The 15,527-nt window shown below is 39.8% G+C and overlaps 1 protein-coding gene across 1 annotated transcript in view; it reads left to right on the top strand.

The window, feature by feature from the left end:
* The window catches only part of LOC137331132 (guanylate cyclase soluble subunit beta-2-like), a 91,284-nt gene that overhangs the window by 51,742 nt on the left and 24,015 nt on the right, over positions 1–15,527 (top strand). The window contains exons 3-6 of the mRNA XM_067994736.1: positions 465–538; positions 1,659–1,753; positions 4,208–4,368; positions 5,687–5,786. Coding sequence (XP_067850837.1) covers positions 465–538; positions 1,659–1,753; positions 4,208–4,368; positions 5,687–5,786 — 430 coding nt within the window. The remainder of the gene's footprint in view (positions 1–464; positions 539–1,658; positions 1,754–4,207; positions 4,369–5,686; positions 5,787–15,527) is intronic.

The raw sequence follows: 15,527 nt of genomic DNA, 5'->3' as shown, positions 1-15,527 counted from the left end.
TTTAATGAAAAATAAATTGAACATTAATTTCCTGGCGGGCAAAAAGCTTCTGATAGTATATTGCAAGATTTTATTAAAGGATGCAAATGCCAATTTGAATGCAATTGCAACTACAGGCAATAGAAATATGCGACACCTACATAGACTTACACGTCACTGTGTGACCCCAGGGCGTTTCAACGTTTTTACAAAAGCAAATAGATACTCCATGAGTTAAGAGGTTCAAATCTGAGTATATTTGACACTAAGGGAACGGAATGTTGACTAAGCTAAAACATACATTTTAAAGGGGGTTGTGGGTCTGTAGCTTCTTGTATAGGCTGAAAATACTGACTTGGGTAGGAACATTTAAAAGGGTATATGTCCAGAAATATCTTATTAACCAATGAAAAATGTGAACAGACTTTTAAGACTAGGACGTAGATTGAGCTACGACCTGACTGATCTATGCTTTCTTTTTGTAGTATGGATTTATTAACACATGTTTGAAGTCTTTGGTTATAGAAAAATTCGGAGAAGAAACATGGGAGAAATTGAGGTAATTTCTGTTATTTCTCCTAAGCTAATGATATATCCACTTCATACTAAATGCAAAATATAAGTACCAGTGATCCAAATACTAGTCTTGCTATCAGTACACATGTAAATGATAATGAAAATAAACAACTATTCGTTTCTTTCAGCAGGTATCAGGGCACCGGGTGCCTTAGAGATGTACTTATCATTAGAGTAATATATACAACCAAGTATCTTCTAATATACACCTTTACGTTTATGATAGTTTTAAATAAAATATCAATCCACGTAAACAGAATCAATGAAAGCATTCTTTGTTCACCAAATTTCTGTTTTGTGGTTTATGTGTATATATTTAATTTGCAGGTACAGGGAATTCCTTTAGGTCAGAGAGGGATATTTACAAACACATCGCTGGAATCGATTCTAGATCTGGACACACGTTAGCTAAATAAAAAATCAGATTTCCCTTTAATTATTAATCACGGCACGCCAAATTGAATTATATCATTTATATTAAGATGAAGACCCAGTGAACAATATAGATTCTAGATGCTAGAATCTGATAGTTATGCCCATTTTTTGAATGTATAGATTAAGCTTCGTGGTTCCTACTTTTGCTTTCACTTAATAAATCCTATTGATGTTTTCTCTTAGTTCAAAAAATGAGCACATCACCTCAGTATTACCGCATATATCTTCAAAATAAATCTATATTGTTCACTAGGTCTTCATCTTAATATAAACTATATAACTCAACTTGGCGTGCCGTGATTAATAATTAAAGGGAAATCTGATTTTTTATTTAGCTAACGTGTGTCCATAAAGGCGCATGCACCTGTGAATAACAATAGTTGGGTAACATCACTACTGCAGCCTATATTTGCACGCCCTGTATCTGCTGGGCGATTGCTCTATTGGAGAGGTTTAACATTCCAGCAGGTGGCGCCCTTCAGTGACTTTGTAGCTGTGGGGCCGAGTGTAACTGGTGACGCACTTCTCATAGTCACTTGTCAACTTTTCAAATACAAAAACAGGTATGGTATATTTATCTGACTTAATAAGCACTTATAGAGGCCCGAATTATTAGGGGGTTGAAGCATTCTGGTTATATTTTGAAACTAATATTCGTCTTTCAATAGAACCGCAGCTGGAGTCCCAGACACTTTTATGACATTTAAAGTGTATTCGGATGATAATACAATGCGATTGGTAGAGGAAGCTTGCAAATTGTTAGGTAGGTTGCATATTATTGTTACAACTATTAATACACTGTGTTTCTAACTTCAGTGTTGCATTCAAATTAATACTCAAACTACGCCACCATGCGTAGAGCTTTCTCCTAAAAGTTAGAAATGTCAATGTTGGGAGAACAGAGAGAGGAGAATCCTTGCTCTCTGACGTTTAAATTCAGGCCACATAGGTTTAAAAAGTATTCAGGAGGTCCAACGGACCCCACAAGCACTTTGGAAACCGTATTTGACACTGCACTGGATTGATACCCCATACAATTTCAAATTGAAGCAGTGTGAGAATACCACATCTGGGGAGTCACTATACTTTGCTCCAGACTGAGGTTGGGCTCTGCTTTGATTTACACTGATGTGGAGATGCCGGTGATGGACTGGGGTTGACAATTGTAAACAATTTTACAACACCAAGTTATAGTCCAGCAATTTTATTTTAAATTGCTGGACTATAACTTGGTGTTGTAAAATTGTTTACAATTGATTTACACTGTTAAACTTACAGTGCAAATGCATCCTAAATAGGTACCGAGTCTCAATGGGCTAGATTTTGCTCTGAGCGACGTGCCGTTTGTTAGGCTTACACTTGCCCATAGACTTTTCATGGACTTTTGCATGGCAAGTTCCTCTCATGGGGCACTCAATCCAATGCCACACCCTATCCCGGGCATTTGGGGCCTGTGTGAAGGGGGCATGCAGCTGTATATCCCCTTAACCAATCAGATTGAAGCATGATAATAAGCAATGCAGAGTCATGACCAGGAAGTGTAAGTTCGAATAGCAAATTCAATGTCAAATCAAATACAGAAAGCAAAATAAAGAGCGTAAGAAATATTGAATTAAGAGACAGAGATGAAAGAGACAGAAAGGAAGTTATGATGAACCTTTATAAAAAACTGGTTTGGACATAACTGGAGTATTGTGTCCAATTCTGGGCACCGCACTTTAGGAAGGATGTGAAAGCTTTCGAGAGGATGCAGAAAAGATTTACTAGAATGGTTTCAGGGATGAAGGACTTCAGTTACATGGATAGACTGGAGAAGCTGGGGTTGTTCTCCTTAGAGCAGAGAAGGTTGCGAGGAGATTTGATAGAGGTATTCTTTTTTTTATTTATTCGTTCATGGGATGTGGGCATCGCTGGCGAGGCCGGCATTTATTGCCCATCCCTAATTGCCCAAATCAAAATTATGAAGGGTCTAGACAGAGTAGATAGAGAGAAACTGTTCCCATTGGTGGAAGGGTCAAGAACCAGAGGACATAGATTTAAGGTGATTGGCAAAAGAACCAACGGCAACATGAGGAAAAACTTTTTTTTACACAGCGAGTGGTTACGATCTGGAATGCACTGTCGGGGGGATGGGGGGGGGGGTGTTGGTGGAGGCAGACTCAATTGTGGCTTTCAAAAGAGAATTGGACAAAGTGCTTGAAGGGAAAAAAATTGCAGGGCTATGGAGAAAGGGCGGGGGAGTGGGACTAGCTGGATTGCTCTTGCAGAGAACTGGCACAGGCTCGACGGGCCGAATGGCCTCCTTCTGTGCTGTAACCATTCTATGATTCTATGAAAATAAAAATATATATTTTTAAAAATGTCCAACAACAATTAAAATCTGAAGGAATGAGACCCCACACTTGTAAAAGTTAATTTTCAGTGCCAGAGAGGTTGTTTGGCAGTCATTAAGACTTACCACGCTGTTAAAAGTGTACTTAGACTTGAAATGACTTGATGTACATTTTTTTGGCGAGGTTAGTTCGTATCCATCAGGTCATTGCAGGAACTTCACACTGTTCGATTCATTTGAATGGGGAGCCAGGCGGCAAGATGTCATTCTCACGGAGTTTACGGAGGAGGGTCATATCTGGTACAGCAACTTCTGGATTTCTGCGTTTGACTGCGCATGCGTGGTCGCCGGAAGTTGCTATATCAGATGCACAGAAATAACAACGAATCCTGTTAGCCTCACCATTATTTTCACAGGAAAATCTGGCCCATTATCTTCAATAAATAACATTTGCAGTGAGCTATAATTTAAGAAATATGGGCATTGAATAAATGTTAATGTTATCTATATTCAAATATGTGACAAGCATAAAACACTAATTCCTCATTTGTACATTGTCCTCTGATTCTGGCTTTTTGTGCATCCTACCCTCCCTTCATACTACCATTGGTGACAATGCCCCCAGTCATCTTAGCCCTACCTTTCCACCTCTCTCGGGTTTACAAAACCTTTTCAAAGTTCATGTTTTTAACTAAGCTTTCAGTCTCGTCTCTAAACTCTCCCACCATGGCTTGGGATCTGTTCCTTTATTTTATTTGTTTTCTCTCCCCCCTCTGTAAGTGTCTTGGGACATTTTCTGCATTAAAGGAACTATATAAATGCAAGTTGTTGCTGAAAATCTCTTACTGTTTTATCTAAATAACATCTTTTTATTGTGATCTCCAGATGTGGTGCCAGATATGGTACTGAAACAATTCGGAGAGTATTTTTTTGAGTTTTGCAAAAGATCTGGATATGATCACATGCTCCGTACTCTGGGAGGTAACCTGATGGAGTTTATTGAGAATCTTGATGCATTACACAGTTACCTTTCATTGTCCTATCAGGCAAGTTTAAAGAAGGTATCTGGGATTCTTTGGGTTCAGTTGAACGCAATAGAAGTTTGTATATTTATTAAATAGACCAATTTACGAGAATTTTAACAACCAGTATAGTGCTGCTGATTTAGCTTTTTGCTCTAGGATAATGATAATAAACACTAGGATTGCATGAATAGGTCCATTTGCAAACACAAGTGCTGAATTATTAGTAACATTTGTGTTAATATTGTAAATACAATTTCTATTCCTATATGCAATTAATATTTACTTTACATATTATGATGCCACACAAAAGGCATAAATATAAGCTATTTACTGTACTCATAATTGTTACACTACAACTTATGTGTGCTATTTTCCTCCATGGGGAAGGGGGGGGTGAAGTTAGTTGTGTCCTTTGGGGGGTGGGTGGGCTCCAAGATGACATGCTGGCCAATAGAAGGTTGGAACCAAGTAAACACTCTATTGCAGACTCAACTATTCGATACCTGAGCTAGATGGGCTCTGTATATTCTGGGGCACTGTTGATGATCAACCAAACAGTATGGATCACTAATGGGACTTGGAGGGAAAGACCTGCCACTAAGGGGTTGGGATTCTTTACACTTGGCTCCAGATAATCCTGCAATCCAATATGATTAGAGTGATACTGGCTGAACAAACAGCTAACTAGTGTTTGCTGTGTACTGGTAGGCTGTATGGTTTTAGCTGGTAAAATTACAACTGTACCTCTGTACACATTTGGGAGTTCCTAAACCTCAGCTCTTTCTAAACAACATTTAAGCTCTCTATACTTAGGTAAGTGGGGTGTGTCCCTATTGGGAAAGTTACATATCAGGCAAAAAAAACTATGTGAGTGGGTGTTCAGTAGCTTGATTTACAGAATCCTAAGCATGGCAATGGGTTTCTGTGCATGTCAGATAGCTGGCTCATAAAACAAACCTGTGATTGTTATATATCCAGGCAACTTGTGAAGAATATATGCATAATATTTCTCGCCATTTGCCGAGTATTAAGAGCGAAAATTTCTGATGCACCACTCATTTTCGTGCACTGGGAGCGTATATTGCAAAATTGAACACTCCTCAGCCTACAATTTTCCATCCATTAATAACAAGAAACAGTGCATTAGAATTTTTACCTCAAAATTACACCACCTAATTTTTGAGAAGTCTTAGTTTGTAAAATATCCAAAAGCTATTTAAAATGCCAAATTGTTATTGTCATTAGAGAGTATGATGTTGGAGTACTGATTATGGAATTACATTAATCAATCCAATCCAACAAAAGTTTCAAACTTTAGTATTTCATTCATATTATGCAGGAGATGAATGCGCCATCCTTCAGGGTGGAAAAAAATGAAGACAGTTCAATGCTGCTGCATTATTACTCTGACAGGAGAGGACTGTGTCATATTGTCCCTGGTAAGAATGGTCAGATAAGATTACTTCTGTAATTGTGCACCATTTTCCTTTCAAAGTCAAGATTGTATCTGTTAAAGTAAGAATGAAGATGTGACAATGGCTGACCAGCCCAATTCACATTGGTCTTCTGTTGCATGTATCTACAGCTATACTAATATATAACAAATTCACACATGGCACCACATTCAAGTCCAGATAACAAAGTGATGCAATACTGAAGAAACTTTCACTGCCACCTTGCTGTTGATGTGAAATGGTTTGGGATTTATATCAATGCCAAAGTTAAGTACATTTGAGGGAAGCCACTTGGTCAATCAACTTCATGCTTCCATTGAAAACTGTGATAACTCCAGATTTTTGCCTCCACTAGCCTACCTGCAAGACCATTCCAGGTATTGTATTAGTCACTCCTTGTGTGAAGTGTTTCATGACATCAGTCCTGAACTTGTCTTTTACTGATCTGTTCCTATGTCCTCATGTCCGGCAATCATAATTAACTTGAAATAGTGTTCAGGATTAGCTTTTTCAATTCCTTTTAATATTGTGTTCACCTCCATAATGTCCAGTCTCATTGACCTCTTTTCAAGACTGAGAAGTACAAGTTTTTCCCATCTTTTCTCTTAATTCCATCCTCTGACACTAAGAAACAGCTTCAAGGACCTTGCTTCACTTTTTAGCCAAGTGTCTGAAGCTTTGCAGGACGGAATACATGACTATGATTTGGTTTTATAGACCTTCTCTACACCACTTCCAGGGTCTGAATGTTTCCCTTGTGCTTTGGTGATCAGAACTGAATGCAGTTTTGAAGGTGGTGACCTGACCAGAGCACAATGCAGCTTAGTATGATGACCTCAGACTTGCGCTCTTTTAGCACTAGGGCTGAGCATTCAGTTTGCTGTTGTATTGTTGATTGCAATGACTGGCCATGGTGATTACTGAGTCTCTGTATTCCTAGATCCCAATCAGCCTCTCCTTTAATGAATGGTATAGCTAAGTAAATATGTCCCCCTTTTTTTTCTCCCAATGTGCAAGACCTTGCACTTATCTGTATTGAATTTCATCAGCTATAGTTATTCGCACTTGTAAATGGTGTCTAAGCCCTTCTGTAACTCTATGACTGCTTCATCAGACTCTACTGTCCCAATCCTTCTTTCCTCCACATCTGTCTTCATTGGCCTTGTAAGGGGTGGGCAGAGGCTTTGCCCCTTATAAGGCCCTGTGGAATCCTCAATATCAGGCCAGCATCTGGCATATCTGGCACCCAGCCTATTTTCTGGACCTTGTGGGAATGTGCAGGAAGGGCAGAAGATTTTCAACCCTTTATATATAATATCTACTGGATGTTACTAAAGAACTGACAGGGCAGTTGGTCCTTCACTAACTATAAGAATTTAATGGGTAAGCTGAATAGAGCTTTCAGCATCCATGTGCCTAGCTCTGCTTTGCCGAAGCAGAGAACAATGTGCAGCTAACAATATAACTCAGTGTTGCTGACTCACATCATTTGAAAACAGAAATCAATGTGAAAGCAGAAACTGCAATATTAAAGGGCCACAAGTTGTGCAAGTAACTCACCCTTAATCAGACTGTAAGACAATTGGGGCTGATTTTCGTGGCCCTCTTTATCTGGTGTTGGACACATGCAGGCTGACCAGCAGCCAAATTTGATGGGTTAATCAATTAACAGTGGCCCAGTTCTACCTCCGGTACAGATCCGTCTTGCCTCGACGGGCCTGGTGCCAGGAAATGGTAGCAGAAACAGGAGTACAACTACTGGCCTGGCCGCTGGTCTTGCTGCTTCTGGCTATTGTTGTAGACTAACAGTTATAAGGCCTCTGGACCTGAAAATCCATGTGCTGCTGCTGCTGCAAAAAAAGAGTGAGCCTTGCCTTCTCTCTGATCTGAGGGTTCACCAGCACAAGACCCACTGCCATCTTCTTTGGGTGCCCTTGTATCTGGACACCCGACTGGCCAAACCACAGGAAAGTGAGGTGGGAGGATCGGGAAGGTCCCCACCCCACCTTATTTAAATGAGAGATATTAGGCCTGTATCTGTTGCTCCACTTCTTGGGAAAAGATCCAGAAACCCCAGGGCTATGTGAAGGGTGTAGAGACGCAGGTGGGAATTTTAACCTAACTCGCTGAGTGGGAAACCCACAGGATCGAGCGGAACGTCGCTTTTACATTCCACCCAATATGACTATTGACTTCAACAGAGAGTAACCCCTCAGATAATGAAGCAGTCCGTGCCCGCATGCAGCAAGACCTGGACAACATCCAGGCTTGGGCTGATAAGTGGCAAGTAACATTCGTGCCAGACAAGTGCCAGGCAATGACCATCTCCAACAAGAGAGAATCTAACCACCTCCCCTTGCCATTCAACGGCATTACCATCGCCAAATTCCCCACCATCAACATCCTGGGGGTCACCATTGACCAGAAACTTAACTGGACCAGCCACATAAATACTGTGGCTACAAGAGCAGGTCAGAGGCTGGGTATTCTACGGCAAGTGACTCAACTCCTGACTCCACAAAGCCTTTCCACCATCTACAAGGCACAAGTCAGGAGTGTGATGGAATACTCTCCACTTGCCTGGATGAGTGCAGCTCCAACAACACTCAAGAAGCTCGACACCATCCAGGACAAAGCAGCCTGCTTGATTGGCACCCCATCTACCACCCTAAACATTCACTCCCTTCACCACCGGCGCACTGTGGCTGCAATGTGTACAATCTACAAGATGCACTGCAGCAACTCGCCAAGGCTTCTTCGACAGCACCTCCCAAACCCGCGACCTCTACCACCCAGAAGGACAAGGGCAGCAGGCACATGGGAACAACACCACCTGCAATTTCCCCTCCAAGTCACACACTATCCCGACTTGGAAATATATCACCGTTCCTTCATCATCACTGGGTCAAAATCCTGGAACTCCTATCTAACAGCACTGTGGGAGAACCTTCACCACACGGATTGCAGCGGTTTAAGAAGGCAACTCACCACCACCTTCTCAAAGGCAATTAGGGATGGGCAATAAATGCTGGCCTTGCCAGCGACGCCCACATCCCATGAACGAATAAAAAAAGAACAGAGAGTAAAATAAGATAGGGTGTAAAACCAGCTTGCAACCAATCCAATCAGTTTCTAGATGGGCGGGTTAGGTTAAAATTGCCACCACTGTGTCACTGCGTTCCTCCTCCTTTTTCCTGATTTTGCTCCTTGGTTAAAGACATTCCCTAGGGTCAAAGGTCAGGAAATTTAACCCATTTTTTCTTAGCTCTTAGTGCAAGTAACAAGTATTCAAATAAATTATGCTTTACATTCCCTGCAGTAACTTTAATTTACAGTAGTTATACCATTTTTTTCCAAAAGTGTTCCTAAACATTCTAGCTAGTTTAAGTAAAAAAAGGTGGGGGTTAAATTGGTTAACCTCCAAAACAGGGCGCAGATATCACGATTAACCTGCGCCTGGTGCTTCCTGCGCAGGCAGGACGAGGCATTCGTCCGGCCTGAACACTTACCCGCAAGCAGCATTAAAAACCAGGCCTGACACCACGATTCAAGGACATGCGCACTTTCCACTAGCAGGGGGAGCCTGAATCTCTTAAAGGGAGGCTGGCTCACTGACAGGCAGCCAAAATCTCTTAAAGGCAGCTGGTACCTGTTATTTGCTAAAAATAACAATCTGCTGTCTGCACAGAATCTGAATGGAGATCAGACATCGCACACGTGAAACACAGATGCAGGTCCTGTCCCTATGTTTACAAACTGATGAGTTATGTTAAAATATTGAAAAAGGTTGCGCACTACTAAATCCCACATCCTCCAATCTGCGTGCTAGACCTCACCAATCTGCCGATCTGAGTTTGTACCACACCTGCGAGTGTGTGTGCACCAAGGTTCTCTGCTAATGTTCAAGAGGCTTTGGAGCAAGAGTTGGACAAAAGGAGGGACATCCTACATTTGCGGGAGGCTGGGGGGGGTGTGCAAGAGGCTCTCCAGACTTATGCTCAAAAGGCAGTGGGAGGCAGCGGGGGATGCTGTCAATTCCAGGCGCATAGCACCATGAACATGGGTGCAGTGCAGGAAGAAATTCAATGCTTTGACACGAGTGGTCAAGGTGCTTGGGTTCAACTGTTAAGTGGCATCTCCTACTAACTGCACCACTAGCCACATCCACTGCTCTACGCACTGCACCCCCCATCACCCACATACCAACAAACTCTTTCCATCAGTACTCAACCCTGCCCTCCTCTTACCCCTACACATTACCACTGTTGCAAGCTGCCCACCCACAACTCACAGGCCACATACACTGGCAGCTATTCAACCATGACAGGCACATCATGCAGACACACATCCCGCTTTCTTGCAGGAGAAGGTGGCGCGAAATAGAGGCAGCAAGTGGCAGTGACATTTAGCCCCTCGAGCCTGTTCTGCCATTCAATGAGATCATTGTTCACCTGTGACCTAACTCCATATACCCGCCTTAGCCCCATATCCCAGATTTAACATTCAAAATTGAGCTAGCATCAACTGTCGTTTGCAGAAGAGCATTCCCAGCTTCTCCCACCCTTTCCGTGTCAAAGCATTTCCTAACTTCACTCCTGCACATCCTGGCTCTAAATATTAGGCTCTGTCCCCTCGTCATAGGAGTCAAGTATAGGAGGCCTCCAAAAACAGTTACAAAAGCATCAGCAGCCAGAAGCAATAATCCAGCAACTTACTTGTAAATCCTGCATGGTCCCTTTAAATGGCTCCGGTTGCGGGGGGGTCCTCCAGGTACTCCAAGACATGTTCAGATAGTCGCGGTTAAGACAGTGTGTTGAGTGGAGCGTTAAGTCCCAAAATGGTGTCTATCACTTTTAAATCAGCATTGCACACTGATTGTATCCATTTTCTCCTTACTTTACATGCTGCCGGCGTTCGTTATTTGCGCATGCGCTAATACCTTTACCAAGATGGCATCCGGCGCACGTCACGCTAGAAACGTGCATGCATATCCAAAGTGCCATCTTGGCACTCCGGGAGGCCGCATTGCGCCAAAACAACGGGCGCTAGATGGGCCAATTTCTAGCCCGGTATGTCTTAATTGCACACATTAGTAATTAATCTTTTAAAAGTTCCTTATGATAAAAATATGCAATAATTCATTAAATGTAACAAATTACTATCAAATGATTGAAAGCAAAACCATACACAATGGCAGAAGAAACTAAAATAAATGTTTAGTCATGTTCTTCAAACAATTATAATGAAAGGCAACTGAGTAATTCAAGTAAACATAATTGAGGTAATTTTCCTTGTCCACTGGCAACTTGTATTGGAAATTCGGATGGGTGCTGTGAATGATTTTTTGGTTATTAATTTAAATGCTTTAAAAAAAAATCATGCCTTAGTTTCCAATATGCTCTTCCAACAGGTGAAGCTCCCTGTTGGAACCACAAGCTCAGAAAATTACCACGAATATTTGCACTTCATTTTCAGTAAAATCAGAAAAAGTCCATAGGGTACTTTGAACAGTTAGTAGGACTTGATTTTATCAAAGTGATGTCAAATGGGTTTCAATTAATATTTTTTTGAGGGTTATTAGTGTTGGGAAATGGAAAAAACTTCCATTTTTGCATTATACAGTTTGATGTAGAGTAAAGCCCCCTCTACGTTGCTGCAACAATGTGCCTTGATCCCAACTTCAGGAGGACACCAGTGCAATATTTTACATACCACATCTCTTTGATTGATATTGCTGATTTAGAAAATAAGGTAGGAATGAGAAAAGGTAATTTAGTGCACTCAGTCTATATCATTTAAATTTCATTCAAGACTAACACAATAAATGTTCCCTGCTCTGCCAGCAGATCCATATCCATCTATTCCCTCGTGAATCAGACATGTGTCCATTTTCTTCTTCAATGTATTACTTAGGTAAGAATATCCTGGGTTAGGTGGTCATCTATTCCATATGTTAGCAAGTGTGAAGAAGTTATTCACCAAGTGAAGTTTACCTTATGGCTTCCTTAGTTTATAAGAATCAAGTCCTTGGTATGGCTTTCCTGGTTCAGACAAATCTCTCTTTCTCAAGTGATTCGCTTTGTGATTTTAACCCTTAGTTTCATACCAACTTAATCTTTGTTTTTATTTATAATTGAGAACAGATATTTTATTTGTTTGACAAGTGTGATAAACTGTCATGCCCAAATCCTGTCCTGCTGCATTTCATTTAATCATTTCTCTTTCATTATGTAATCATATCAGTAATTTTATCACAATTATACATGATCTTACATGTCTTAATATTAAATGGCATCTATTAATTTGTACAGCTGTAAAATCTATGTACTTTTCCTTGGAAATCTCTCTCTTTAGAGCACTCTGTCTATTTCTATGTAATGTCAATCACAAATGTAGATATTCTTCGAACAGTACTCTCACCAAGGTCATTAATGAATGTGAACAGCAGGGGTGCTAGGATTGATTCCTGAAGGAGCCTGATAACAGCTTTCCAATGATAATTATTACCATTTATAATCACCATGAGCACACTTGAAGTTAATAATTTACAAAAACAATTCCCCAAATTCCTCCTAAACATTTTAAAATCCAATGGCTAGTTATCTCCTATACACTGTTGTGCCTAATGTCTTTTACACAGAAAAACACAGAAGTTTCAACTTGGAAACAGTCTTTGTTAAAGTTTACCTTGCACTTGAGCAAACAGTTCTAATCACATTTACTCACCCTTTCCCATATACCTTTAACTCCTTTTCCTTCATCTTTCCAATCTTGAATGTTGATATAGTTTCTGCCTCAACCACTAACCCTGGAAGTGAATTCCACAGCCTCACAACTCTCATGTGAAGAATTTTCTCCTGTCCTCCGTTCTAAATCTCTCACATTTAATCTTGTATTTATGTCTCTACATTCTAGACCCCTCAATACTGGAAACTGTCTGCTTCTATCTATCCTGTCACATGCTTTCATAATTTTAAACACCTTTACTTAATATGTTCTGTGATAGGAAGATATCACTTACAACCTTGAGTTACAAAGTTAGCTGACTTAATTCGTTCTCAAGTTTGCAGGTGAACTTTTTTTCTGGTGGTGGACAAGAAAAACAAATTTCAAATGAAGTGCTTTGCTAAAATAGGAGACCACCATTGCATGTCTTGTGTCAGTTTTTACTAGAACCTCAAGTTTGAATGAATACAGCACATAAGAACATAAATAGGAGCAGGAGTAGGCCGTACGGCCCCTCGAGCCTGCTCCGCCATTCAGTAAGATCATGGCTGATCTTCGACCTCAACTCCATTTTCCCGCCTGATCCCCATAGCCCTTGATTCCCCTAGAGTCCAAAAATCCAATAAGCTCAGACAGACTGGAGGATAAATTTGTCTTGGGGTGTAGTGCCAAATGGATGATAGTGAATCAGCAGCCCATTTTGCACTCCCCGATTTTCTTTCCATTGACTTGTTAAAGAAAAATCAGGCGGTGTGCAAAATGGGCTGCCTACTTGCCATGACCCATTCTGCACTACTGCCCAACATGAATTTATACCTATTGAGTCTAGCTCTGCATTACACTCTCTTATGTATTGATGAAACTGGGAAATCAATTTATCCATGAGCTTAAAACGAAGTGCTGTGGCCTTTGTGCCACATTTGATTAAAGGCAGTAGATGTGTTCAGAAAAATTATAGAGATTTTTTTTCTTTAGATCGCTTAATAGATGTGGGCTGAGGTTAAAGGAAATATTCACTCATATTTACATGCATCACACATTTGGATGTCTTTGATCCTGTTCTGGGAAAATTGATTGATAACATTCTGCACACAATAAGATGACATCTTCACTTGACATTTAGGGGATAGATTTTCAACTTGTCGTTCAGGCGTAAAATTGGTGTTGCTGATTGGCAGCACATTATACATACCACTGGATTTTTGTTTCCATTAATTTCAAGTTGAATGTCTACTCACTACTGTTGATAGTTGAAGTGCTCACAGTGCAAAGATAAATGCATTCATTTGCCATGTATTTCAATTCAGTAGTTTGATTGTGATCATGGGGAAAATATGCTATAAAGTTCCCTCATTAAAGCAAAACAATTTTATGCACATTTACAAGGAATGACTGCAATCAACAATTGATGAAAATGATAAGGTAACAAATCAAAATTGGGGAAGTTGCTGACTAATATTCTGTAAATTATTTTTATTGTTGTAAGAGGTTGTAGATTACTTATAAAACATGGGAAACTGATATGAACAATACTTCAAGACCTTGAAATTACACTGTGCAAACAGAGCATACTATGCAATTCTTTTGTCTACTGTTTTAATGGAGGTGTTTAAAATAGATGGGTTAACACCTCTGTTAAAATATCAGACAAATAAATTGCATATGAATGCGTTAATCACTCCATAATTTTAAGCTCCAAGTGTTCTAATATGAATGTGGCGCTTTGGGCTCTGAAGAGAGCAGGAATGTAGTAGAGTTGGGTGATGCAATGCTGAATGAGAAAAAGATAAAGAAAGAGAAAAAATAATGGTAAACTTCATGACATTTTATTGTCTGCCCAATCCATTTTACTCCGAGAAAACAGAATTCGAATCATTGCTCAAATAACTTATTGATAAAAGTATTCCATGCAGAGTGAAATAATGGGAACATAGACCTTACCTTGAATTCATTTTCATTCAATTAACCTCCTTATTACTGTTTGATGTTTCAGACAAAGGATTTAGAAGCATCAATTAGAAAGATCTTATTGAAGTAACAAAATGACAGAAAATCAGACATTCGAAGGTTTGAAGTACTTAAAACACAATGTAAAATTACTAAGCGAGCCTTCATTAAATTGCAAACATTTTCCAAGACTAACATTTAAAAAAAAATAAGTTTCCTTTAGAATGCAGCCTTAATACATAAGAATATAAGCAAAGTCCAGAATGATAAAAGTTCATTTGATCCATTGACGCTCATCCCTCCTTTATATTAATTCTCCCATCATGGATTCTAAATAATAACTAAAGTAGGGTGTACTTTTTTGTTGAACTCTATTTCATGTCCCTTGTTGCCTTGCTTGGATTATTAACAAGATGTGCCAAACAGCAGACATTATAGAACAATTAGAGCCAGGCTCAAAGAACATTCTGTTTGACTGATTTGGGTATATCTTTTTTAATTTGGTGCATTTGATTATTTTTTGAATTGTGTTCCGTGGCAGACTTTACACAAATAATACAGAAATAACAATGCTTGACCTCCTATCATTACATGCAACTTTTTATTCAATCCAAAATAAGTCTTTACTCTTCTTTAACATGCAAAGCAAACAGTGGTCTAACAGAGTTATGTAGCTCCTAAAATATGAAAAAAAAAAATCACTTTTATACACTAGTAACATCAAAATGGCTCACCAGCACAGCCAAGTCTTTAAAAAATACAATTTTAAGAAATAAATTAATATTTATATATCAGCAGGTTAGAAACAAAACTGCATTTACAATATTTTGACAATAGCAGAATGGGAAAACAATAACTTTCATTTATATACAACCTTTAGCGTAGTTAAACATCCTGCTTCGCAGGAGTGTTAACAAACAAAATATGACACTAAGCCCCATAAGGAGATATTAGGACAGGTGACCAAAAGTATGGTCAAAGAGGTAAGTTTTAAGGAGCGTCTTAAAGGAGGAGAGAGAGGTAGAGAGGCGGAGAGATTTAGGGAGGGAACTC

The sequence above is a fragment of the Heptranchias perlo genome, chromosome 13 (genome assembly GCF_035084215.1).
Source record: "Heptranchias perlo isolate sHepPer1 chromosome 13, sHepPer1.hap1, whole genome shotgun sequence".
In the NCBI taxonomy this organism is placed as follows: domain Eukaryota; kingdom Metazoa; phylum Chordata; class Chondrichthyes; order Hexanchiformes; family Hexanchidae; genus Heptranchias; species Heptranchias perlo.
Note: the sequence above shows the minus strand (reverse complement) of the source record. Positions and strands in the feature narration are given on the sequence as shown.